We start from the raw sequence: 27944 nt of genomic DNA, 5'->3' as shown, positions 1-27944 counted from the left end.
GCATGAGTATCCTCATTCAGTAGAGCTTCTGTGAAGTTTCTATTCTTATCCCAGTGACAATGCCATTACAGAAAATCAAGTAAAAAACGATCTGAACTTAAGTGCTCAATGTCCGAAGCAATGCTAGGAGAAAAAAAAAATCTAATTTAGAAACTATTCACTCCTAGTATCTCTTTATGTACAGATCATTCCCCTTTGATCTGATAACGTCTCCTTCCGTCCCTCTTACTCTCTCTTGCAGTTTAATTCCTTCCCTGCCTCCTTTCCCGCTTTTCTGCATTAATCTCTGTCTCCCTGGTTCTTTCCTTTGTTCTCTTCTATTTAAGCTTTCTTTTTGGTTCTCTCAACACAGCTTGAAATCAAGGTAGGTGTTTCTAGAAACTGAGGCCCCTTGAGAACAGAACTGGTAGAATATTTGTTTGGGGCTTGATATTAGATTAAATTAAGGAGAGAACAAGCAAGTCACAAAGCAATTGCTTTAAGTTCCTTTTCCACCTGCCTGCTGTAATGGCATTAGGTTGAAAACATGGCCTCCTTGCCTGAGCAAGTTTTGAACACAGAATTCTGGGAAACCAAGGACACTGTTATCTATTGATGTGAACACATTTGCATCCATTTTCATCCCCCTTCTTGGCACCACAAATAGTCAAAGCATCTATCCTCTTTTATGTCTGAAGTTCTGCCAAAAAGTCTCTTTCATAGCATTAGTCTTGCAGATGAGGCAAAACCAAAGCTACTGTTTAGAGGACACATGGCACATCTACCTTCCTGTGTGTGTGGTAGCCTCATTGGTGTGGTTCTTTGACATTAGGATTCAGAGTCTCTAGCACACTTATGATTCACTGTCTTCTTCAGAAAGTTGTTTGCATGGTCATCTTGACCAGCACAGGTGTTTGAGGGTAAATGAGGCTTCAGCCAGGGCTGTGCCTTGTCTGAAAAAGAAAGGTGGGTCTGTTGTATAAGGAGGATACTGAGCTGAAGAGGAGAGCTGGGAAGCCCCGTAACTTCTGCTTTTTGAAGGGCTGCTACCCAGACATGAGTGAGAATCTTTCAGGCTCCCTGTGTCTTCCTAGTCACTAGCAAAAAAGAACACAGCAGCTTTCTAGATGATGCCATATGCACTACAATGGCAGGATTTTAAAGTCCCTTTAGGAATAGTTTACAGAAACATCAAAATTAACGTTTTCAAAATTTAATCTGTTAGTATACTTTACTTAGGGAAAATCTGTTCCAGTCTCTCTCTCTCTCTGTGTGTGTGTAGGTATGTGTGTGTAGGATGGGAGATGGGGAAGGCTTCCTTTTTCCTTGAATGTTTCTGTGGCAAATGTTTTATTAGGTTAGTGGCTTCTATTCAGCCAGCTTGTAGGTTATAACCATTCAGCAGGCTTTTTTTTTTTTTTAACTCTTACATGATTTTTTTTTTTTTTGGAGATGGAGTCTTGCTCTGTCACCCAGGCTAGAGTTCACTGGAGTGATCTCAGCTTATTGTAACCTCCTTCTTCTAGGTTCAAGCTCTTTCCCTGCCTCAGCCTCCCAAGTAATTGTAATTACAGATGTGAGCCACAATGCCTGGCTAGTTTTTGTATTTTTTTAGTAGAGTAGATTTTTGTGTTTTTCATCATGTTGGCCAGGCTGGTCTAGAACTCCTGACCTCAAGTGATCCACCCGTCTTGGCCTCCCAAAGTGCTAGAATACAGGCATGAGCCACTGTGCCCAGCTGAACAATTCCCTATTAGCTTATATCAGGCTGAATGTGTTTACTTGAAACAATTGGTGATTTTTAGGTCAAAGAAAATTACATCAGATTTGTGAGATACTACCCAACCCCACAGCTTTTCTTTCCTTTTTAAAACATTAAGCTCAATTAAACTAAATATTTCATCTCCTTTTACGTCTTCTCGCACCTTCAATCCCTCCCTACTCCATACACAACTAAATAATTTCACCCCAGAAGTTCCCAAGGTCATATGTTTTGGTAGCTCAGATGCTTGTGATTACTTTTCCACAGTTCTGAGCTGTGTTGTTTTAGAGGTAAGCTCAACAATCATTCTTTGGCCTTTTTTCCCCTTTTGTGGGTCCATTTAGTACCCAGTACATTTTGTTGTCCTAATTTCTTTATATAAATATTAATTCCATATAATTCAGCAATAACTTCACTTACAAGGATGTTTTTGCATGAATCTTCTTGCATGCATTTCATTTCTTATATTTAAAACTTCAATTGGTTAATCTTCAAGCTTCAAGTTGGGTACAGCAGAGGACATAGTGGTTTGCTTTCACGCAAAGTTCAGTCTGGGAAAGACAGTTGCTACATGCTGTTCTACAAATCATGTGTCAGAACAGGAATCGAGTCCAGGCTCCAGCAGAGACACTCACCCTTCCCCGAGCACAATATGCCATCTGCTGATTCACACAGATTCTTGCTTTGTTCTTCCGTCATGTTACACTTCCTCGGATGTTGGCAGAGCTTCCCAAACCATCCTCTCTCACAAACGCAGCGACCACAGGAACATGTGCCGTGGCCTGTGAAGCAACCACAGGGAGGGAGTGAGAGAAGAGGATGGGTAAATAACCAGCTGAAGCAGAGAGTTTTAAGAAAGAAATGTATAAACCATAGGATCTTATTTCCCACCCAACACATTTTTTCTTTATGCATAGTCAATTTGGCAATTGTTTAAAAGAACTTACAATAGAGTTCTAGCTTAACATAATAAATTTGAATGTAACATAGTAGATAGACTTGAGAAAGAAATCTTACAATAATTCAAAATAGAATTATACCATTCTTTCTTGATAGAAAAGACTTCTTCATTCGCATTTTTATCAGTATGGAGTCTTAGTGCTATTCTTCATTGCACACGCCATGCCGCCCAGACCAATTTATAAGGCTAGTCACATTACCACCGCTGGTAGTATTTATTGATTATTCTCCTATTGCTTACTAATAAAACAGAAGGTTAACTTTCATACGAATGGCATTTAGCACTATATTACTTTATCAGTGTAAATCCCTTCTTACTAATAATAAGAGGTAAAAGTGGAAGTCATGGTATCAGCTTGGATTCACATTTGGCTCCTTTTTTTGGTTTGGTTCCTGACAGTGGTTCCTGGTTTCTAAGATGTTTATCTTTTGGTATATATGAAACATTGTGTTTGTGACAGCTATAAACCAGGATGAACACTTGTTTAGTTGCTTACCACCAACACACCATTAGATTGCATGATATTCCATTTCGATTTTTTCCATTTCAGTTTCCAATCAACCCTTTCTTCCTTTTCCTGATATGTGCATCGTCTTACAGCAGGGTCTCTCTGAAACAACTATTTGCCTAGCAAAGAGCTACTGAGTATCTATTATAAACAGAGCATTTTGCTAGGCACTAAGGGATACAAAATCAAGCATGATGGACAAAGTGGTCCCTGCTCTTCTCCCAGGGACAGATATATTCATCAGTCACACTGATTAGCCTCTCTGAAGCTGTTGACATCATTCTCTGTTGACCACTCGCTCTGGCAGGCCCCTCAAGAGTGAACCTTGCTCCAGCTGCTTCCCCTCCATTCAGCTCTGCACAGGGAGGATGAGTTACCAATGCTTAATGGTTTGCAATTAACTATTATAATAATTTTTTAGGAGTAATAGGATTTTCTTGAATTTCTACAGAAATCCCTTTAGAGGAGGGAAAAGAGGGATTTCTGTACACCCATCTATTTCATGGATGAAAGTAATCAATGGATGTGAGAATTGGGAGCATGAAAATGAGCAGACTGGTGGAGAATCCCAAGTTCTGGCATGAGAAATATGCTGAAGAAAAATGCAGAAGAGTAAATGGAGTGAAGGACACTTGGGAGAATGAGGGTTGGTAGGAGGTAGTAAGTGACTGTGGTGAAGAGGCTTTTGATCACTGAGAGGAAAGGAGGTAAGTAGAAGTCTCCTGGAAAGGGTTTCTTGGAAAACTATTTTTTTTTAATAAATAAAAGAGATTTTTCCCTTGGTCATACCATAGTCCCTGCCTCATGGGCTATGCAACAGCCAGAGAAGTTCTGGGAAAGCAGTTTTTAAATCCAGCATATGTTGCTCCCCTGGAGAAAACTGGGGTCCTGAAAGAAAGGCAGGATACTAGGAATGTCTGACCTTCTTTTAAAGAATATGTTAGGAAAAACATCAGACACCAATGGGATACTACTAATTTGCAAGAAAAGTGTCATTGCCATACCTCTAACATGCACTCAATCAGCATCTTCTAAGGTTGATGACTGTTCCTCACACAGGTTAGCAAAAACGGAAAAAAGTAAACAATAAATGAGGTAATTGTGATCTTTTTCACTTAGCTTAAGTGAAAAGTAAAAACAAACAAAGAAACAAACAAAAAAACCCTAAAAACTGAAACCATGTAAGTAAAGTTTAAAAGTAGCATGTATGTAAACATGTGACTGATAAATTGCTCGGCCTGAGAAGCTAAGGGAAACCTGCAAAGTGAAAGCCTACTATGCAGGGTGGCTCAGCTTTGCAGAAGATGAAATAAAGGTATAAATGGAGTTAACGTGGTGATGTTTTAAATTTATTCTCAACACAGCCTTGAAGTCTGGTATTAATCCCATTTTACAGTCAGCCAACCGAGCTTCAGAGAGATTCAGTGCCATAATTTCCTCTCAATCACATAGTTCAACCACACAGGATCAGAACTGACTCCACTTCCTCTGATTCCAATATCTACACTCTTCCCAATGTGTTGCTTTGCCTCTATATTTCACTTCAGAAAGTGAGTCACAGCAGACTTTTCTTAATTCCTGTCTCTTCCAACCACTACATCATTTGAAGGTGTATATTTGAAATTCACAGCTGCTTTCTCCTTGCAAGTCTCTTCTCTATTGGCATGACATGAGATTCTTGTTGCCCCAGTCAACACTCCTCCTTTGCCTCTCTTTATTCTTCTGCTTTTTTTTAACTGAACCAATAAGTGTAGGTAGTCACCCAATGTTTAATCATCTTTTGAAATCCCTCCATAATTTCTCCATTATCCCTTTATCCATTAAATTGTGGGTTTTCAGATAACTGCCAAGACTACAAGGCTGTATCTCCAGCTCTGATTCTCTCCCACATTCCCCTCTCATGATTCCTAAAACGCATGATTCCAAAAAACACTTTGCGTTTTTTTAGCATCCCCATTTAATATCTCCAGAGCTACATATATGATTTTTCTTTCCAAAAGCTGACTTTTTGTCTTTCTCATTCTTTTAATGGAATAGCTATCCTTTCAATCAACCAGTTCAAGATGGTTTCAGTCACATCTGAATTTCCCTTACTGCCCTCATCCAATGTGTTGTCAAGTCTTGTTGAAACCACCTCCAACATTCCCACTTACATCACCATCATAACTTTGGAGAAATCTTCCCATCATGTCTCTCCAATACTCTTGATCACGGATTCCTACAGCACAACTTGATGCTCATGATAGCTTTTTAGTCTAGTCCTGTACAATTCCCTAATGCTCATGGCATAGAGTTTACCTACTCTCACCTTTGTTATGTTTTAGCTTCAGGAAAAACAGGGTCCCAAGCTACATTTCCAATAGTATTCCTTCTCGTCTTCCTTTAACCAAACTGACCTGTTCATTGTTCCCTGCACATCTGTCATGCTTTTCTGACACCATGTTTTTTCAAAGGTAGAAATGCCTTTCACTTACTATACATATTCAGGTTCTGAGTGATTTTCAAAGCTCAGCAGAACTGCCCACCCCTGTGTGAAGACTTTCCTAATATCCCTAAGAGGAACTCATTGTCTCTCCTCTGAATTTCTATACTATCTTATTTTTTACCTCCTGTGTAACTTTTTTGACTTCCATCTCATGGTATGTAGTTATCTGTTAAATGAACCCACTACTCTAATGTGAATTTCCTGAGTGGGAATTACTTCTGTCAGCACTACAGTCTTCAGAGGGTCAAATGCAGTGCCTGAGACACAGTGGGTCTTCAAAAACTTGGAGGAGATTGAGATTGTCTTTATCAAAACAGCTTTCTCAGTTTTACCCACAAATCAAACTGTAGAGTAGAGCCAAGTTAGAAAATTGGCACCCCTTAAGAGCTATCTACTCAATGAATAATTATTAAATTGAGTACATCTTGACTTGTCCATTAAAACTAAAGTCCACTTAAAGTCCAGATCTCCTTAAACAGTTAAGTAAAAAGTTGTCTGTCTTTAGAGGCAGAGAATCTGTTGTACAAGAAACCAAAAAGAAAGAGAAAGAGAGCTTCTAGTACCAGCCCAACAGGGCTATGAACTTCTCAAATGCTCATGTTTCTAACTGACCCTAGGATGAAAAGAGTTGTCAACAATTTGACATAACTGAAATAATTTAACCTGTATCGTGTAAAAAAATATTATCTTGTTTTTATCAAATTTAATTAGGCATTATGGAAAATGAAAATACATATTACTAAAATTTGTAGGATGCAGCAAGAGTAATGCTTAGAGATAAATTTACAGCATGAATGCAAACATTAGAAGCAGCAAAAAATGTAAAATCTGTGACATTACTTTTCACTTTAAAACACAAAACAACAGCAACATAGAACTAAATTGGTTCTAAGAAAAAAAATAGAATCAATTCCATGACAAATCAATACACTTGGAAATAGAAAATCAACAGAGAAAATCAATAAAACAAAAGTTGGTTATTTGAAAAGATCAATAAAATTGGTAAATATCTGGCTGAGCTAAACAGGTAAAAAGAGAGAAGACACAAATGTTGAATATGAAAAATAAAAGTGAGATCATATCTTACCTCATGGATATTAAAAAGATAATAGAATATTATAAATAATGATTTGCCCACAAATCTGATAACATATATCAATTGGACCAATTCCATGAAAGACCCAAACTATTAAAACCCACGTAAAGAGAAACAGGTAATTAAAATGGACCTATAGCTACTTTTTATTTCTGCAATATTTTTTATTATGGTAAAATAGATATAACATAAAATGTACTATCTTAGCCATTTTAACTGTACAGTTCAGTAGCATTAAGTATATTCTCACTGTTGTATAGCCATTACCACCATTCATTTCTAGAACATTCTCATCTTCCCACATTGAAACTCAGTACCCATTAAACAATAATTCCCATTCCCTTCTCTTCTCAGCTTGTGGAAAACACCTAGGTACCTGTATAAGTGAAATATATAGTGTTTTTCTTTTCATGACTGGATTATTTTATTTGACATAATGTCTTTAAGATCCTTCCATCTTTTAGCATGTGACAATTTTCCCCTTTTTAAAAGTTGATATTCTGTCTTTAAGATATTATTGAGAATAATTTTGTGGCCCCTCACTGCAAATAATATAAAATTTATATGTGAGAAAACAGATGATTTTTATTATTAGTTCTTTTATCATATCCTTCCACAAAGTTAAGTTGGTATCTAGCTCGTCCAATCATCAAAATGCATTAATATTTAAATGTTTCAATTTGTCATTTATATGACTTTAAGAAAAAAATAACTTTCAATAACCTCTTTTTTGTAAACTCAAATAATTTAGTTATCTATTCAAGAAATACTTTCTATGCATCAGGAACTGTATCCTCAGCTTAGAATATAACAGTGAATAAAATAGGCATTGTCTTCATGGTAATTATAGTCTACTAGGGAAGAAAATAACATTAAGCAACATTTCAGTAATAGAAGACAGAAAGAAAATGCTAGGACATTCAACAGCGAGAACATGGTTAACTAGGGTAGTCAGGGAAGAGTTTAGTGATAGCCAAGGGATGAGAAGGAGCCAGACAGCCAATGTTCTAGGAACAGAGCCTAGAAAAACACATGAGAAGTCCTTGGGACAAGAAATAACTTGGCGTGTTACAGGCAGTAAAAGAAGGCCAACGTGTTTGAAGAATAATAAGCTAAAAACATTGAATAATGATGTAGAAATATTCCCTTCTCAGAAACGAGACATAGCAAATGGTTTACTCTTGGTAAAAAAAAAAAAAAAAAAAAAAAAAGCTAAATTTATTTTGAGGGATTGAGAACTGACAGAAGGGTATTAAGGAAGCGCGTGATGTGATGATGTGGTTTACACTGTGCAAACTCATTTGGCAACTGAGTGGGATGGATTACAGTATGACGGGAGGAATGAGCATGGAGAAGTTAGAGGGTTCTTGCTGTTTTCCAGTGAACCATGACAGAGGCTTAATGGACAGTGGTGGCAGTGGAAACCTAGAGAAGTAGACGGAGAACTATTTCGGTGCTGAAGCCTGTACATGTGGGATACAATGTTGGATTGGATGTGGCAGGTGAGGGAAAGAAAAGACAAGTTTTCTAGCTAGAAGAAATAGTGAGAATAATGATGCTGTTTACTGGATATGAACACTTGAGGAGAAAGAGGTTGAGGGCAGAAATCAGCTCTGGTTTGAACCTCTTGTGTTTGAAATACTCTTAAGACAATGAGATGATGAGGTCAAGTAAGCAGCTGGGCACAAGTTGGTGCTCAGAGAACAGGTTAGTGCTGGCTCTAGGCATGTATATGTTGGAGCTTACAAACATGGATGGCACTTAAAGCCCTAGAACTGAAGCAGCTATCCAGGAAGAAATTAGTCTTAGAAAATGCCAATATTTAGAGCTAGGAAGCTAGAGAAGCCAGACAAAAACATTCCGTAAGGAAGGAGAAAAATGGTGTTGTCTCACGAGATGACAAAGGATAGCGTCCCATACAGAAGGTCTACTGAGTGGAAGTTTCCTGGAAATGTGAGTTTAAAAAATAAGTAATTTCATTCATCTTTGTCTCACCAACATGACTGGGTTGTCACTTGGGCCTGTGAGATGAACACCCAGGGGTGGCAGAACTGTTGGAGAATCACCTACATGGACCATTCATTGAGAACAACATCTGTGTTTAGTGGTACAACTGGGCCTGTGGGGTCCAGCATAACACAGTAGTCACTAGCCACACGTACCTATTTAAAATTTTTAAAGTAAAATTTAAAAATCAGTTTCTCAATCTCACTAGTCACTTTTCAAGTGCCTGATAGTCGCCTGTGGCCAGTGGCTACTATGCTGAATAGCGTAGATATAGAACACCCACTTCATCTTTGAAAATTCTTTTGGACAGCACTGATCTAGATAAAGACTTTCCCATGCAATCCATTGGCTCTGAGGCACATTTCCTTACACTGCAATAATAGGTCTCAATTAGGAAACTGACTTATGAGTAGATACTAATTCAATTAGACACTACATAATGCCTATCCAATATCCTCCTTCCTTCTTAATAATAAACAGTTCCTCTTTTTTTTCAGGGAAGGGATAATATGCCTATCTGGGAAGTGATTACCCAGGCTTCTTTTGAACTAAAAGCACCCATATGACATAGCTCTAATAAATGAAAAATAAGAGAAAATCTGGGTGAGATTTCCAGGAAAATACTGTCTTCCAACAGAAATGGGAAAAACTCAGCCAGCATGTATCCTTTGCCCTTTGTCCTATTCCTCCCTATTTCTTCTTCACTGGAAGAAGGACACAACTTGAGATTATTAATGAACATGATAATTGTATTAGTCCATGCTCATGCTGCTGTAAATAACTGCCCAAGACTCGGTAATTTGCAAGGAAAAAGGTTTAATTGACTCAGTTTTGCATGGCTAGGGAGGCCTCAGGAAACTTACAATTAAGGTAGAAGGGGAAGCAAACATGTCCTTCTTCACATGATGTCAGGAAGGAGAAGCATGAGAGTCCAGTGAAGGGTAAGCTCCTTATAAAACCAGATCTCATGAGAACTTACTATCACTAGGATAACATGGAGAAAACCACTCTCATGATTCAATTACCTCCTGCTGGGTCCCTCCCATGACACCTGTGGATTATGGGAACTACAATTCAAGATGGAATTTGGGTGGGGACACAGCCAAACCATAACATTGATAAATGTTATACTGGAAGAGCAGAGCGGAAGGGAAGAGAGATGGGGTTCAGGGACACTGTGGTACTCAGCCACTCACCTCACTGTCCATCTATAGAATGACAACCCAAACACTCAGTATTTGTGTCCATCACCTTCAGCCAAACACAGGACTAACTGATCCACTTACAAATTCAGGAAACAGGTGTATAATTTTAAGATGTAATTTGGAGACAATCACACCCTGACTGTATTGTCCATTTAAGAAGGGATTATTCTGAGTGTGAGGCCTGACCTCTTCCTCAATACAAGAAATCCATCAGTGCCTGGGAGTCATACTGAATTCATACTCTCAGGTGGCATGATCTCCTTCAAATTGCAGCAGCGAACTAGAAAACTCCCTGAAGAAACGTGAACTGATTGGGTAATTAAGAGGTGGCTCTTCATTATCCCTTCTTGTTTCCTAAATTGGACTCATGGGTAGCTATTCCAGGAGCATAGATGAAAGAAGAAAAGCAATAAGCAGTGTAGTTCTTATTCTCACCCAGGGTATATGGCACACAGGAGGGAAATCTCTGATTTAACTTATATTAGGCTAAACAATTAAACACACATGTGTTTTAATTTTACTTGTATAATCTTAAAATAATACATCAATAAAATAAATCGTAGGAACTATCACTCTGAACAAATCACATTTTCTTTAATAGAGACTTATCTGATGATAAATCCATGCATGCATAGGTCACATAAAATTTTCTTTTAATAAAGATGTTTTGAGAACATTCACAGATAGTCTATGATGATTGAACATGACTCACAAGATAATTAAATGAAGAATGATCTCGCTTCATGCTGATTTTCTTTCTGCTAGTCATTCTCATGATTCTTTTTCAGGTTGTAATTTTGGTGTAATCAAAACTGAACTGTAAAAATTATGAAATTAGTTATATTCACCTTCAGGTACAACTGCTAATTTATCCAACCTATCAGAATTGGTTTCATCATCTTTAGTGTTATTGGTAGGAAGGGGGATAAAAACATTGGCTCTTAGTTCTCATGCATTTGCTGATTAGTTAAGTTTACACATGGTTTTGGCTTTACTTATTTGCTCATTTGCTAAAATTTTAAGACAGTCCCTTGGTTTGGAGTCAGGAACCATATTCTACTCTCTGGCCACAAGTTGGATATACAAGTTTTATATCCTCTGTGTGAAAGGCCACAGATCTTATGGCTTAGTGTCTGGTGGAAAACTAAGCAAATTACCCAAATGAGTGACTCTCAATGTTGTTCTCCTCTGAAGCCATAACAGAGGGATGATGTCTATGTGTTTCACACTGTCATATTAGTAAGATTTGTTCTGCACTGGTGAGATGATGGGGGTGACTAACTGCTTTGGAAAAACCAGCTGTAACTCCCTCCCCGAAGTACAGAGCTGCTGATTTGTGTGAGTCCAACTTCCTTCCAAAACACTCTCCAGCTAGTGCTTCCAGGTACCCGAGACAGGTGTGTTATTTTGTTCTGTAATGCAAATAGCCAGTACAATATTTTATTTCCAATACAGATTTAGGGCATTCATCAAATATCCACTGACACATAGTACCAGACACATTTCCTTCTTTATGTCTCATTCTTAACATAAAGCCAAATGGATTATTATCCTTATCGTATATAGAAGTAAACCAATAGAAAGGCCAAATAAATACACAGGTAAACCAAAGCAGAGAGAACAACCTGTCCAAGTCACTACAATAAGCAGGAAATAGAGCCAGCATTTAAAGTCTGTCTGAATACAAGACAGACTTGCCCATTCATCTTGCTGCATAGCCCTGCCTCACTTAACTCCAGAGAAAACCGATATTTCTACTCCCTTAAATCTTACATGAAAAAATGCAACAAAGTGCACACCATATACACTAAAGCAACTGAGCATACAATACAATGTGAACTTTCTCTAGACAAAATATCAAAATACTCAAAAGATTTATGAATTTATATTTTGAAAATAATTTTACTCCTTAGAAATAAAACCTAGGAGAAAATACAACATAGCATCATCAGATATTGTTCTAGGATGATCAATTAATGAGTGATTTTTATTTTATTGTTTCCATTTCTACATATTTTTTTAATTTGAAAGCAAAAATATTAATTTAAATATATTTTTAAAGACCTGACACATAAAGATGAGCAAAGCATAATAAATGAAGGTGATATAATGTATATTGTAAATGATAAATGAGTAAGTAATATGTGGGAAAAAAATCCTTTCTAAGGCTGGGTACAGAAGCAGCTGAGAAAGAGCTCTTGATGCAAAAAAAAAAAAATAAAATCAATATATTCCTTCAATATATAATAAATGCCTTTTCACCTGTGTGCTCTTGCTCAGCCTTCCCAGGCCTAAAATGTTCATCACATCCTATTTCTACACACTTAAATATTAGTTGTTCAAGGTCCAAGTCAAATCCTCACTCCAACTTGAAGAATCTTGTATCTAAAACTGGAATAGCTCTTCCTTTCTCATTCTCCTTAACTGATTGTGAATCCCTTAGTTGATCATTTATTCAAATAAAAATACTGAGCATTAACCTTTATCCTAGCTTTGAGCATATGATAATGAGAGAGAGACTAAATATATCCATGAGAATTGTAGACTTGAAGAAAAGGGCCACAGGGACACTCTCAACACAATGTCATCACACCACAATGTAGGTGGTACAGTATAGAGGAAGTAGGAAGTCATTTCAGAGAGACTTCCTAAAGGGAATAATTTGGAAAAATCATGGACTAATAGAAGGATGGTAAGAAGTTATTCACAAGGAGAAGTGACAATAAGGACTAGAATGTCAAGGAAAGGAAACAAACACATCCAAGGGATATGTTCCAAAGAGAGCAACATATCCATTTCTCCATCTCTGCTGCTCTCTGTGAAGAAATCATTTTTTCAGGAAATGGAGACAATTGGTCAAGACATATTGTCCTCCACCATTCAATGGCTCAAACCAGAAACCTGGCGTGATCCTTGATCCTATCCTGCCCCCAATATTGTGCGATTATGAATTTCCTTAAATACTGCCTGTATTCTCGGGAGGGAGCTCTAAGTTTCAACTAAGCTCTCAGGCTGATACTTGCCACCAGTCTCCTTCGAAGGATATGTATGGAACAGGAGCCACATCTTGCCAACAGGGCAGTGTCGGGCACCAAGATATACCCATGGGAGTCCTCACAGCAGTTCATGGGGATGATTTCATATAATTGGGGATTATTTTATCTTGGGATAACACAGCCCATATGCACAGATATGAGATCCACATTGCACAGATGTTGAGGCTTCTCCGTCTTTAGAAGAAGTTGCACACCCAGCAGGAGCCAAAAATCTTTGCCGATGATTCCGTAAGCATAGCTTTCAGGGAGCCCACAAGGGATAGGACTGTTGGTAGAGTTATGATAGTTAATGGAATCCAAAAGCATGGTGTTCCCATCAGCTGCTTATAATTCAATTAATCATCTCTTCCAATGTGGTTGAAACTTATTAATCATAAGTCATCATTACCATGAACAATGTTGCTTGGTAACAGTGAAATACACCAGCTTCATCTGTTCCCAGAGCTAGGAGTTTAATGGTGTGCTGGAATCTCTAGCAGCAGGGTGAAGGGGGTTGTTAGCCTGTTGACCATACTACTTCTAACACATTCTCCAACACATTCAAGATCCTCCATCTTTAATGTCTTCCATCCAGCTAAGGCACCTTTGCCTCTCTAACATCCAGATTCACCTACCAACTCACAAACATGCGTGATACCTGGAGCAATCCATACTCCACCTGACATCCAGAAATACTTTTTAAAAATACTGTGATCATATTTAAGCTCTGTTTAAGCCCTTTCTTTGGTTTCCTGTCTCTTTCAGAGTAAAGTCTTAAGTCATTAACATGGTTTACAAAACAAGTCACACTCTTTTCCCTTTTGTTTTCTAATCGGCAATCACACAGGGTTTTTTTTCGGTCCTCAAGTGTTCCTGGCACACATCACATACTCTATTTTCCCCACACAACTGAGCACAAGCTGCTCTCTGACTGTACCCCACTTGCCCTACCTGGCCAAGTTCTATGTATCCTATTGCTACCAAGTATGGTTGTGATGTATAGCTAATACCTAAAAAGCACATAGTCTGCATTATATAGTTGTTACCCATATATGAAGGCATTAGAGAAGCCTTTCTTAGCCTTTCAGTCTATGTTAAATCCCATTATGTATATTCCCATTGAATCGAATATCTTTTCAGATCCTTCAACTGCTTTTCATTCCTTTCTCTATGTCCTCCCTTCACACTCAACCATAAGCTCCAGGAGAGCAAATGCTCTGTGTTCACCACTGAATCTCTAGTGCTGGCAAATAGACATTCAATGAATATTTGTTAAGTTAATGAAGAAATAAACAATCACTCCAGCTTCGACCATGCATAATTTAGAGGAACTTTCATATGAAAATATTTTATTAGAAACTGAAAAGAATCTAAAACCAAAGATGACTGATGCTGAGAAATCATCTTGAGAGACACTGACCTAAAGATGAAAGTGGAAGAGACCGAAATTACTCCAAAGCAACAAATAGCAGGCAGAAAAAACACACAAAAGCCATTTCTGGCCACTATCGGTGGCTCAGCACCTGAAATTTCAGCTCTTTGAAAGGCCATAGAAGGAGAATTCCTTGAGCCCAGGAATTCAAGACCAACCTGGGCAACTTAGTGAAATGCCTGTGTCTATAAAAAATAGCCAGCTGTGGTGGTGCATGGCTGTAGTCCCAGACACTCACTACATTAAGGCCAGAGGATTGCTTGAGCCTTGGAGTTTGAGGTTGCAGTGAGCTGGGATCCCGCCACAGTACTCCATCCTGGGTGACAGAGTGAGACTCTGTCTCAAAAAAAAAAAAAAAAAAAAAGCCACTTCCATGGAAATACTAAGATGTATTTTATGGGCTGGGAGATAAACAAGAAAAAAAATTATTATGAGAAAAGGTATAGAAGAAAGGAGTGGGAAAGTGTGCCTGAGGCCCAGGGAGAACATTTCATGGAGATTTCATGGAGGAGTAACTACAACCCTTTGCTAAAACATAGCAATGTAGAATAGGAACTGGAATCCCCTGTAATTTGAGTGATCCTATGCCTGTGAAATATGGTGATGTGGCAGGGGAATTAACGCATCCTACAAGCAGTCCTTAATTGACAACTGTTGGATATGTTAGAAATGTGTGTGTGTGTGTGTGTGTGTGTGTGTGTTGAGACTGAGTCTCACTTTGTTGCCCAGGCTGGAGTGCAATGGTATGATCTTGGCTTACTGAAATCTCCACCTCCCAAGTTCAAGCAATTCTTTTGCCTCAGCCCCAAAAGTAGCTGGGACTACAGGAGCGCGCCACCACGCCCTGCTAATTTTTCTATTTTTGTAGAGACGGGATTTCACTATCTTGGTCAGGATGGTCTCGATCTCTTGACATCGTGAACCACCCACCTTTGCCTCCCAATATGCTGGGATTATAGGTGTGAGCCACCACACCCAGCCAAAATTTTGTGTTTTATGTGTATGTTCACTGCCGTACTATTCACAATAACAGAGACATGGAATCAACATAGATGCCCATCAATGGTAGACTAGATAAAGGAAATGTGATAATATATCCTATGGAATACTGTGCAGCCACAAAAAAAGAACAAGATCAGGTCCTTTGCAGGAACATAAATGGAACTGGGGGCCATTATCCTAAGTGAACTAATGCAGGAACAGCAAAATAAATACCACATACTCTTACTTATATGTCAGAGCTAAAAACTGAATACACATGGACACAAAGGAACAACAACTCTGAGGCCTACTTGAGGGTGAAGGGTGGGAAGAAGGTGATGATAAAAAAACTACATGTCAGATACTATGCTTATTACCTGGATGACAAAATAATCTGTACACCAAACCCCCATGACAGGCAATTTACCTATATAACAAACCAGCACATGTACCCCTGAAACTAAAAGTTAAAAAAAAGAATTGTGTATTTGATACAGGCTCCCAAAGTTTTACTCTCTGTACTGGGATGAAGCTCCAGTTGGCAATAGCAGGGACCAGATTGATCACGAATGTTTACAGGTTGTCTTCCCTTCCCTGCCATGCTTTCCAATTCTCCTATCAGTCTTTCCTTCACCTAACCCTTGGTCCCGGATCTGATCTCTTATAGTATTTTCCTATAAAAAGCTCTAACGCCTGAAGCAATTTTCATTGCAAAGCAAGTAATTGGTGTTCTGGTTTATATGAGTTTGGTTCAGTCTTTTACAAGTTTGGGTCATGGAAGTCCCATCCCCTAGGGCACAGGTAACTGGGTGTAGATGAGTCAAGAACTGGTCAAACAAGACCACTTCCTCAGATGTTATCTCACATTCCCAGGAATATTTGGTCTCATCTAACAGGCAGATAGATAGATCTGTTTTCATCTTTGATTTTTCTCTCCAAAGTTGGAGAAAGAGAGATTTACAGAGAGGAAAATATGTAATTTAATGCCAATAGAGATGTAATACATTTCTGCACTATCAACCATTTCAACCAAGTCACCAAAGAAGGTAGGCCAGGAAACCCAGGGGAGGTTGACCATGCAAGTCAGAAAAAATGACAATAAGGTCGGGTACAGTGGCTCAGGCCTGTAATCCCATCACTTTGGGAGGCTGAGGAGGGTGGATCATTTGAGGTGAGAAGTTCGAGACCAGCCTATTCAACATGGTGATACTCTGCCTTTACTAAAAACACAAAAAATAGCCAGGTGTGGTGGCACACACCTGTAATCCCAGCTACTTGGGAAGCTGAGGTGTAAGAATAGCTTGAACCCAGGAGGCAGAGGTTACAGTGAGCCAAGATCACACCACTGCACTCCAGCCTGGGTGACAGAGTTAGACCCTGTCTCAAACAAAACAAAACAAAACAGAACAAAGAAAAAAAAGAAAAAGAAAAAACGACAATGATAACAGGAGAAGAGACATGTCGATGGCACTTTCTAGGGGCCAGGCAAGGTTTTCATACATGTATAGGTATATGTACATATACATACATACATACTGCTGTGAGAATTAAATGAGTTAATTAACAAACAAAAAGAGTAAAATCTACATAGCTATTTCTGGTAACTACTACCAATGAAAGGAGATTTAACCTAAGAATAATATTGACATAATGTGAAAACACTTTGGTGTCACTCTGGGGAAAACTGTGGCATAAGGAACAATCTGTGGACTGAATATCAGGGCTGAAATTCTTGGTTGGCTATATTTTAGTTATGGGGTGTTAACTTTTCCAACCTCACTCAATTTTCCATTTATGAAAGAAAAAAAGTAGAAACAATCTCTTAGAGTGGCTGCCATGAAAATGGCGTAAGATCACCCAGCACAACAGATATTTTAAAAATATATGCCTGGTGTTCCATTATTGGATGCTAAGCATGTGGGGGTTATTCATATCCTACTTCTCAAGGTCATCACCAAGGTCTGATTGCAAAAATTCAAAAAAATTCTAACCTCAGGCATCAATGGATTAAAAGTGCTTGTCCTCTCAACTTACAGAGAAAGGAAAAAAGAAAGTATTTTTTGTTAGGTTGCAAATTGTGTATTTTATACAGGCTCCTCTTACCATTGGTTAGAGAGATAACAGCCAAATGATTGATTATTGATATGGAGTGATAATATATATAACGGAAAATAGATAATAGGTGATAGATAGATAGATACATATGATGTATGGTGCCTCAGCCTTCCATTAAGACACACATTCTACTACTCATTAGTTATTTTTCCTAATCCTCTTCCTCCTCCTACCCTCCACCCTCCAATAGAATGTAAGTAATAAGCCTATACATGTACCCCTGAACTTAAAAGACACACATTCTGTTTGTTTCCCCCAATAATACTGCTCAATGCCTCAAAATAATTATTTTGAAAAGATATAATTATTTTCTTGTAATGTGATTCCATGTCCATATCACTTCATTTATACTGGAAATACAGAAACATCTGTAATTCAAATGCATCAACCTCAGCAGTATGAATTTTTTCAAGAATACAATAATAATGTTGACCCACATTCCGGGCCATGGAGGTGCTCAGGTCAGCATTCTACTCCTGGGACTCTCATTTTTGTGCGTTGCCTCTGCTCACTATCCTCTATCTGCCTCGTTCTTTCCCTGGACAGTTTATCAATTCCAGGAAGCTCTTGTTTGGGTACGAGAGCCATTATGGAATCTGAGTGTAAACCTCTTGTGATTTTAAATGTAATCCTGCTGCCTTTTTTTAAGTTGTGGGTGATATTATACTTTCTCCTACCAGTGTTTATAAATAAAGTAATGAAAAATCATGTTAAAATGCTGACTCGCTACAAAACCTTTCACACTCATAAAGTATCCTAGTATTTAGATTCGATGATCTCGTATTGATAGTGTACTGTGTACTTTCACATGCCTGCTAAACCAAGAGTTCAGGGAAATAAAGGTCATTACAAACCTAATTGTATATTGCTTTCAGGTTCGATGATACATTGCTTTCTGTTTATCTTATTTTTAACAGCAATCGAAAAAGGAAGAGTCAGTAGAATAAGAAAGGTAGGTAAAGCAAGTTGCATGCAGGTAGCATACAGCTATGAGAAATGCTACTACCTCCGCAGACCACACCATCTAGGTCTTCACAGCGGCGATCATCACACTCACAAGTCTTGCCATACACACGATGATCTCCCGGAGGGTAGCAGGTGCATTGGCCACATTCACATTTACCTGAAAAGTAAAAAGAAAGTGCACACTTATGAGGAGAGTCAAAGAATCCCTAAAGGTTTCACGGAGGCGAGCACACTATTAAACCCAAATCTCCTACAACAGTTCTAGTCTGTGCCTGATAATAGTTACACAGATACACATTTCCAACCTCCCTAAGGTAAGCTAAAATTTAAGCATAAATACCATGGTGGTCTGGAGTGGAAGTGGCATTCGCTGGCTCAGAAGTCATTCACAGTTGCTATTCTCTAGTTTTTGTTTCATTCATTTTTGAATGAATCCATTATAAAATCCATTATAAAACTCTCTGGCTATTTCATATTCAACTTAGCTTGATGGTTGATTCTTTGAACATAGTTTAATACATTATGTATACATATTGACATAATTTAGCAGAATGTGGTCACTTAAAAATACTTTAATCTTCAGTCTATCTTCTCCATGAGAAACAAAATGTTCATAGGTATATTTCAATATGCTATTTTACTGATGTTTTTGTAGTCAATTTTATAGTTCCTGTAACTCATTTTAGCATGGAACATACATCAAAGTACATAACCTAAATATCTTTATTATCCTTGTCTTAAAAATATAAATATTTTTTGGAATGAATTTGGTTCTTAGTTTTTGAAGCCCTTAACTAGTCCCATTATGCCGAGTTTCATCATGATGTCGTGAGCAGTAACTATGTGTCAAACACTGTAATTCCCTGCATGCCATCATTTCATTTTCAAATACTGCATATTGACTGGAACATTGCAACCATTTTACTAAACAGGAAACTGAGACACATTAAGGCCAAGTGACTTTTTGATGGTGAACAAGCTAGGAAGAAATAGATTCAAAATTGACATTCATTCTCATTAGCCTCAAAATTTGTGCAACTAACCATTAAACCACATTGCATCTTAATATATGTGTAATGCAGCATCAGAAGGCTTTATGAGAAAGTAACTTTCTTTTTTTGAGGAATCACTACTGGCTTGCCAGAAATTCACTTGGGTGACAGTGCTCCGAGACATCTGTTACTCTCTGTCATTAGCCCAACCATCATAATTACACACCCACTGAAATAATCACAAGATGCTTCAGGGCTGACCTTGCAATGTTGTTAGTCACTCTGTTGCTGAACTTGTATCTTGTTAAAGAAATTCTGAGTTGGTGGATGATGGGGGAAAGAAAAATTAGTATTTAGGATTATATAATCTCAGAGCTGTAATTCAAGATAATCTAATGCAATGATTCATAATATTTTCTGGCTGACATGATGGGGTCATGATCCCTTTGAGAACCTGGTGAAAGATACAGCAATACAGTGTTGTGGTGGCTGCCTTTCAACTAATCTCTCTACTTGGAGATAGTCCCAAGTTCAGCAAGGGACAGAGGCTTCCCTCCTTCAATGATATTCCCTCTTCCTGTACCCGGGCAGCTAGAACAGGGACACATCAGACACCCTTGGTCAGGGCTTTGATTCTTGAGGGTGAAAGCAAAGGCACAGCACCTGTGGGCAGTGCGGCAGTGCAACAGCATAGCAATGTCTGGGAGCTGTGAAACTCAGCATGCAGTGGCTGACATTCAGAAGTGATGGCAGCAGGAACTGGTTCTTGGCAGTGCCCTGCTTCCCCAGGTTGCTGCAGAAGCTAATTGTTCAAAGTTTCATTCTGAGCCTAAAGCCTTCTAATAAAATCTTTTTTTACCCCATTTAATGTAGTTGGTTTCTGTTGTTTGCAATCAAGAACCCTAACTGACAAAATTCAAATCTATCCCTGGAAAAATATACCAATACATATTTCTTTTGGTAAAATGTCAGAAAGATCCATAACTTCCCTCAATTTATTTAATAGATGAGGAAACTCAGGCATGCTGGGGCTAAATGATTTGCCCAAGGCTAGCTAGCTATTAGAAGTGTTAGTTTTAGTATCTAGATTTTCTGAACTCCAGTCACCTTCTGACATGCATAAATGCTCTAATCTTTTTCATGGGTGGATGTGCAAATGATTCCAATAATTCAGGCTGTGGGGGAAAAGAGCCAAATTGTGGTACCATCAGCAGTGTAATCTGGTTATGGTGAGCTGTTCTTCCACAGACAGATGTGGGAAACCATGATCATCAGTTGCATTATTCCTAAGAGGCAATGCATTCCAGTTACATAGACAGAATCAGATTATACATTTCAGGGAATACGTATTTATGATGACACATTTATCCACATTTTGAGGCATATAGTAATTTTCCTGAATACACATTATTGGCTTCTGTGCTTCTTCAGAAAAGATGAACTAAACATTGGCATATGTGTTCAGATTTCAACATTCCATTGTTTTCATTGTGGATAATTTCTGCTCTATATTTTTGTACAAAGTTAGATAATAAAGTGTTAATATTCTGGGGTAGGCACATTTTCTTTCCTGACAAATTACAATTCACATGTCTTTTTTAAATATCAGAGAATATATTAATCTATTTCCAATTCTTTTTTTGCAAGGTATCTATTGGAGTTTTAAAATGACTAAGATTAAGACAACTATGAGCTGAATTAACTTTTTGCATACAATTCTAATACAGTTTATAAGATACGATGGCTTCTGACAAAAATCAAAAGTAGTGCATTAGGATGGGCAGAAAAAAACAGAATTAGACATACTATTTAGTAGCAAAATAGGGTGACTACATTCAATAATAACTGAATTGCATATTTTTAAAGAACTTAAAAAGTGTAACTGAATTATCTGTAACTCAAAAGGATAAATGCTTGAGGGGATAAATAACCCATTCTCCATGGTGTGCTTATTTCACATTGCATGTCTATATCAAAATATCTCATGTCCCCCACAAATATATACACCTACTACATACCCATAAACATTTTTAAAAATTTAAAAATTAAAATATAATGCATTAGGAAAGGCTAATTTATTGCAGACAGAGAGGTAAAAAAGAGTACATTTTGCATGCACTCCATATTTTAAAGTATATTATTTTGCTGCCTCAGTTCACAACTTCTATGTAGTCACTACCACAAGTCACTACTAATTTTGTTTCAGTCACTATCATATACCTGTCAGGTAAATTTCCAATCATTCTTCAAGGTTCAAAGAAAACTTCACCAAATCTGTGACACTGGCACCCTCCTACTCACAAACCTTCACAAATACAGCAGAATTAACTATGCTTCTTATATGTCCTCATAATAGTTTTTTTGTAGGGATGGAGGGCAGTCTCGCTCTGTCACCTAGGCTAGAGTAGAGGGAATGAAGCAGTGCAATCTTGGCTCACTGCAACCTCCATCTCTTGGGTTCAAGTAATTTTCATGGCTCAGCCTCTTGAGTAGCTGGGATTACAAGCATGCACCACCATTCCCAGCTGATTTTTTTTGTATTTTTAATAGAGATAGGGTTATGCCATGTTGGCTAGGCTTGTTTCGAACTCCTGGCTTCAAGCAGTCTGCCTGCCTTGGCCTCCCAAAGTGCTGGGATCACAGGTGTAAGCCGCCTCGGCCAGCCACTATGTTTTGAATCGATATTTATTGAACAGGTGTATTAAACAATAATCGCATATAAACACTTTAGAAATATTCTCACAATACATGAGCATTAATGGTAGAACTTGAATTTGAAACAGTGTATCTCTCCCAGACTAGATATTCATTTCCAATTACCTGAATACCTTAATTTGTGTTTTCCATGGTTAGATCAATTAAATATGTCCCATGGCAAATTCATCACCTATATTCACAAACCTACTCCTCTTCTTGGGTCTTTTGTGAAATTTCACATAACTAACTTTCTTAAAACATATATATAATTGTGTGATTCTCTTGCACAAATCCCTCTGATAGTCCCATCTAACCTTCAAAGCAAAGACTGGATTCCTTAATAGAGTTGTCCACACATGGTCCAATTTACCTTTTCAAGCATATATCCAGCAATTATTGTACAATCACATTCAGAGACTTCATGTTCCCTATTTCTTCCCTTCATGATGCACACCACCATTTTCTCTGTAAAGTCCTACTCAGTGTTCAGTAACTAGCCCAAATCTAATCTCTTTTCTGAAACCTTCCTTGCCATCCCTGTTTGGTTACCTGGAACAATTACCACCTCTCTGACCCCACAACCCTTTGTCTATATCCCTAGTAGAACACTGAATGCAAAGTTTAAACTAGATAAGTTAGTGCCTCAACCTAATGGTAGGTGATAAAGTCACTATGGTCCAGACTAACAGTGAGATTTGTATCTTGTTAGCAGCCAACTAAGCTCTCCCTTGATGTAGTAGAATGATGCTGACGTACAGGTTTGTTGACTTGATTTCAGATAAGAAATTGAGTCCAGTTTTTAAATTTTGTTTATTAAAGGATATTATTAGTATTTCAGTGATTGTTTTAATGTTATGGAGATATAACTTTGGCTTCTCAAATAACGACCAAATTAATATTCTTATACATGAGAAAGAAGAAAAATGGAAAACTATCTTTCAAGCACTGTGCTATTTTATATAATATATTTAAAAGAAAATCTAAAAGGAGAGATACCCAAAGAAATAAAAATAAAGTAAGTAATTTGCAGGAAGACAATTCAGAAACAGACAGAAAGGAGCATAGAAATAACTGTGAGAAGAAATTAATTCAGCCAAGATCATCAATATTATCCAACCAAAATTTATATGAAATTTACTCTACATTGAGTCTGCCTACTCCTATTAAGTTTTAATAAAGTAGATAATCTTTAGGCACATACAAAATCATTCCAGTGATAACATTTTATAAAGAACTGCAATTTTTATGAACGATATTTTAAAGCTCATTATAAGCTATCAAAGAAGAATAATGAGCTAAGGCAGATTTTTAGAAGATCTGATCAAAATAGATTGTACTTAAACAGTTGAAACCAGTTCAGACTCTGAACTTGTGTAACACACCGAAACATTTCAAGTTAAGATATAAGCCAAAAGCCCAATTTATAGCTCTATGTACAGCTAATTATTTTGATAAAAACTCATTTAATTTAAATCTCTTTAAATTTATGTTTCCCCACAATAATTAAGATATAAGTTTCAGATAAAGTGCTTATCTTTGCCTCACAGTACATTTTTTCATAAGAACTAGACTAAAATGTGAAAACCTTGATTCACTTACTCCGAAATATTTTATGTAAAATTCAGCAAATATTTAAGAATCTGTTTTGCATGAAATACATGACTAGACATGGGAATACACTGTTAAATAAAAGATATGTGTGTCTTAATTTCTGCTACTCTATAGAATTTATCTCATTTTACTGCATATTGACTACTAAAAAAAGTGGAGGAATAATTATGTCACCAAAATTAAACCCTAAATATTTGACCAGCATTAACTAACTTTATGATAAAAAAGTACTATTAGTAAAAAAACTAAAGGTCACAATACATTTAGTAATTGTTTATAAAATATATGGAAGGCTAAAATTTACTAGCACATTATGTAATTCTAACTTTAAATCTTCTATATAACTATCTTAAAATATTTAAAGTATTCATTTTAAAAAAAGCTTAAAATTTCAGAATGTTTCATTTATTTTTGAATAGCATTTTGTATATTGAATATATTACATGTAAAACTAATTCTGGAAATAGAACTCTGCTCTGGGTTTATAAAATAGTCGGCACTTGAATATTTGTCTGAAGCCCTTCCAGACCTCACCTATAGACCACAGCGTCCTCTCCCACTAACAATGAAGTGACTTCAAAAATTATCTCAACATAATACAAATTATCTCATTCTAACCTTAAACTCAATCGTCTATATAACTATCTCTAAATCTTTAAAGTATTCATTAAAATGGAAGCTTAAGATTTTAGAATTCTCTGTGTATTCTTGAATAGCATTTTGTATATTGAATGCATTATATGTAAAAATAATTCTGGAAATAAAAACCTTGCTCTGGGTTATAAAATAGTCAGCACTTGCATATTCGTCTGAAGTCCTTCCAGACCTCACCTATAGACCACAGCAGTTTCACCCACCAGCAGTGAAGTGCCTTCAAAAATTATCTCAACATGATACATGAAAAGTACATCATATCATCTTTTTCTCTTTATATGAGAGATTAAACCTCAAAGGCAGCTAAAAGGAGAAGCAGAAGAATGAGGAGGAGGAAGAGGAAAAGGAGGTTTAGCTAGAACTGCTTCATTCTATTAGGGGAAAGCCGTGGTGGTGGTTGCTGGGAGGAGTAACATAGGAACTGTGCAAAACATAGATGAGTAAAAGATAGAAAGCACCTTGTGTTGCAAACGCATAGCAGCAAAGTACAACTCAAAGTGATCTTCTCAAAAAGACGGTTACTGTTGTTCTCTTAACTCCAGTCTCATCTCGACCCAATCCGATTACCTCAGGATACTGCTATGCGACAGGTACTTCTTTTTTTTTTTTAATTTCTGTACACTTTTTATTTAGCAATAAAGGAAACTGGTAGCAAGAATGAGTAAGAAAATTGACAAAGATATGAAATCTCTATTCTATTTTCTGTTATTTTTCTTTTTCTTATGTGCAAATCTTTGGTTCATTTGGGATTTGTTTTTTTTTTTTTAATTGCATTTTAGGTTTTGGGGTACATGTGAAGAACATGCAAGATAGTTGCATAGGTACACACATGGCAGTGTGATTTGCTGCCTTCCTCCCCTTCACCTATATCTGGCATTTCTCCCCATGCTATCTCTCCCCAACTCCCCACCCCCCGCTGTCCTTCCCCTATTCCCCCCAACAGACCTCAGTGTGTAGTGTCCCCTCCCTGTGTCCATGTGTTCTCATTGTTCAACACCCGCCTATGAGTGAGAACATGCGGTATTTCATTTTCTGTTCTTGTGTCAGTTTTCTGAGAATGATGTTTCTGGGTTCATCCATGTCCCCACAAAGGACACAAATTCATCGTTTTTGATGGCCGCATAATATTCCATGGGGTATATGTGCCACATTTTCCCTGTCCAGTCTATCATCGATGGGCATTTGGGTTGGTTCCAGGTCTTTGCTATTGTAAACAGTGCTGCAGTGAAATTCGTGTACATGTGTCCTTAGAGTAGAATGATTTATAGTCCTTTGGATATATACCCAGTAATGGGATTGCTGGGTCAAATGGAATTTCTATTTCTAGGTCCTTGAGGAATCGCCAAACTGTCTTCCACAATGGTTGAACTAATTTACACTCCCACCAGCAGTGTAAAAGTATTCCTATTTCACCACATCCTCTCCAGTGTCTGTTGTCTCCAGATTTTTTAATGATCGCCATTCTAACTGGAGTGAGATGGTATCTCAATGTAGTTTTGATTTGCATTTCTCTAATGACCAGTGATGTTGAGCATTTTTTCATGTTTGTTGGCCTCATGTATGTCTTCTTTTATAAAGTGTCTGTTCATATCCTTTTCCCACTTTTGAGTGGGCTTGTGTAACAAGTACTTCTTCAGCAAGGTCTCTAATGACCCTATTCAAGTGGCCGATTCTCTGTACCATCTTATTTAATCTCTCAGAAGCTTTTGAGTGTTGACCCTGTTCTTTTGGGAAATACTTTCTTCTACTAGCTTTTATTAGATTATGGATTCTTCTTAGACTATGTTGCTGGATTCTCATCCTTATATAAATATCTAAATCTTGGATTGCCCCAAGGCTCAGCCCTCAACCTTCTTTCCTTTATATTTTCCAAAATTTTATGCTATCCCATGGATTAAATAACTGTCTTATATGATGAACACTCTGAAATATATCACTGGCCTAGAGTCATCCTCTGAGAAGACACTGTTCTATAAAATTGCTTAAATAAAAAAATGCCAATAGGTATGTATAATAATCCTTTCAAATAATATCCAACATTATGGTTAACAGGGAGCGATCTAAGTTAGAGATAGAAATGCTTATAATATAACCATTGTTGGCTGGGTGTGGTGGCTCATGCCTGCAATCCCAGCACTTTGGGAGGCTGAGAGGGGTGGATCACCTGAGGTCAGGAGTTTGAAAACAGCCTGACCAACATGATGAAACCCTGTCTCTACTAAAAATTTAAAAATTAGCCAGATGTGGTGGCCCATACCAGTAGTCTCAGCTACTCAGGAGGCTGATGCAGGAGAATCACTTGAACCCAAGAGGGAGAGGTTGCAGTGAGCTGAGATCATGCCACTGCACTCCAGCCTGGTGAAAGAGTGAGACTCCATCTCAAAAAAGAAAGCCATTGTTATAGTTTAAGTGCAATTTAATAAAAATTAGATAAAAAAGTAAAATAGAGAAAGAGCCAAGATCATTATTAGCAGATGGTCTGTCTTTATGCCCAAGATTTTAAAAATTACAAATGCATTTAGAGTAATAAAACATTTTGGCAAGGTGTCTTGTGACCAAATCAACTTACAGATGTGAATAAATTTTTATGTGCCAAAACTAACCCAACCTAATATAATGGAAAATTGTTTCATGTACAAAAGTATCAGCAATGTAAAATAAATGAACGTATAAAGCATTGCACTATAAAGTCATAGTGAAGGCCATAAGAGAAGACTTAAAATTTTAAAGAGAACATACTTTCTTATTAAGAAAAAAAGTCTGATTTTTTCTGAAAAAATCAATATTGTACCAATCAAACTCAATGAATGTTTTCAAACTGATGAAATGATTCTCAAATTTGTCTGAAATAATAAGTATGGTAATAATCAGAAATACTTTAATACATAGTCTGTGTGCATCTTTGGAAGGTAAATGGAGAAACGTCATAACAGATAAGTTAAACTATGTCAAATGACTTTTTGTAAGTAAAAAATGGTGAGATGTCATCATAAATGACACATAAAATGACCTCTAACTATAGTAAGTAAAGTGTGTTACTAATGAAAAAGGAAGAAAAGAAAGAGGAAAAGAGAAAAAAATGTTAACGAAAATGTATGCACTATAGCAGGCACAGTGGTTCACTCCTGTAATCCCAGCACTTTGGGAGGCTGAGGCAGGTGATTCACGAGGTCAGGAGTTCGAGATCAGCCTGGCCAATACAGTGAAACCCCATCTCTACTGAAAACCCAAAAATAAGCTGGGCATGGTGGCACGCACCTATAATCTCAGCTACTCAGGAGGCTGAGGAAGGAGAATCACTTGAACCTGGGAGGCGGAGGTTGCAGTGATCCAAGATTGTGCCACTGCACTCCAGCCTGGGCAACAGAGTGAGACTCTGTCTCAAAAAAAAAAAAAAAAAAGAAGAAGAAGAAGAAAATGCATGCACTTCATAAATAATAATAATTGATTGGTGCTAA

At 37.4% G+C, this 27944-nt stretch overlaps 1 protein-coding gene across 3 annotated transcripts in view; it reads right to left on the bottom strand.

The window, feature by feature from the left end:
* The window catches only part of ITGBL1 (integrin subunit beta like 1), a 277886-nt gene that overhangs the window by 22153 nt on the left and 227789 nt on the right, over nucleotides 1–27944 (bottom strand). For all 3 annotated transcript variants that reach the window (XM_078375607.1, XM_078375613.1, XM_078375617.1), the window contains 2 exons: nucleotides 18573–18689; nucleotides 2377–2523 (listed from right to left, as the gene is read on the bottom strand). In XM_078375607.1, coding sequence (XP_078231733.1) covers nucleotides 2377–2523; nucleotides 18573–18689 — 264 coding nt within the window. The remainder of the gene's footprint in view (nucleotides 1–2376; nucleotides 2524–18572; nucleotides 18690–27944) is intronic.

This window comes from Callithrix jacchus, chromosome 1, assembly GCF_049354715.1.
Source record: "Callithrix jacchus isolate 240 chromosome 1, calJac240_pri, whole genome shotgun sequence".
NCBI classification, from domain to species: Eukaryota; Metazoa; Chordata; class Mammalia; order Primates; family Cebidae; genus Callithrix; species Callithrix jacchus.
The sequence above is the reverse complement of the archived record's forward strand: the minus strand, read 5'-3'. Positions and strand labels throughout refer to the sequence as shown.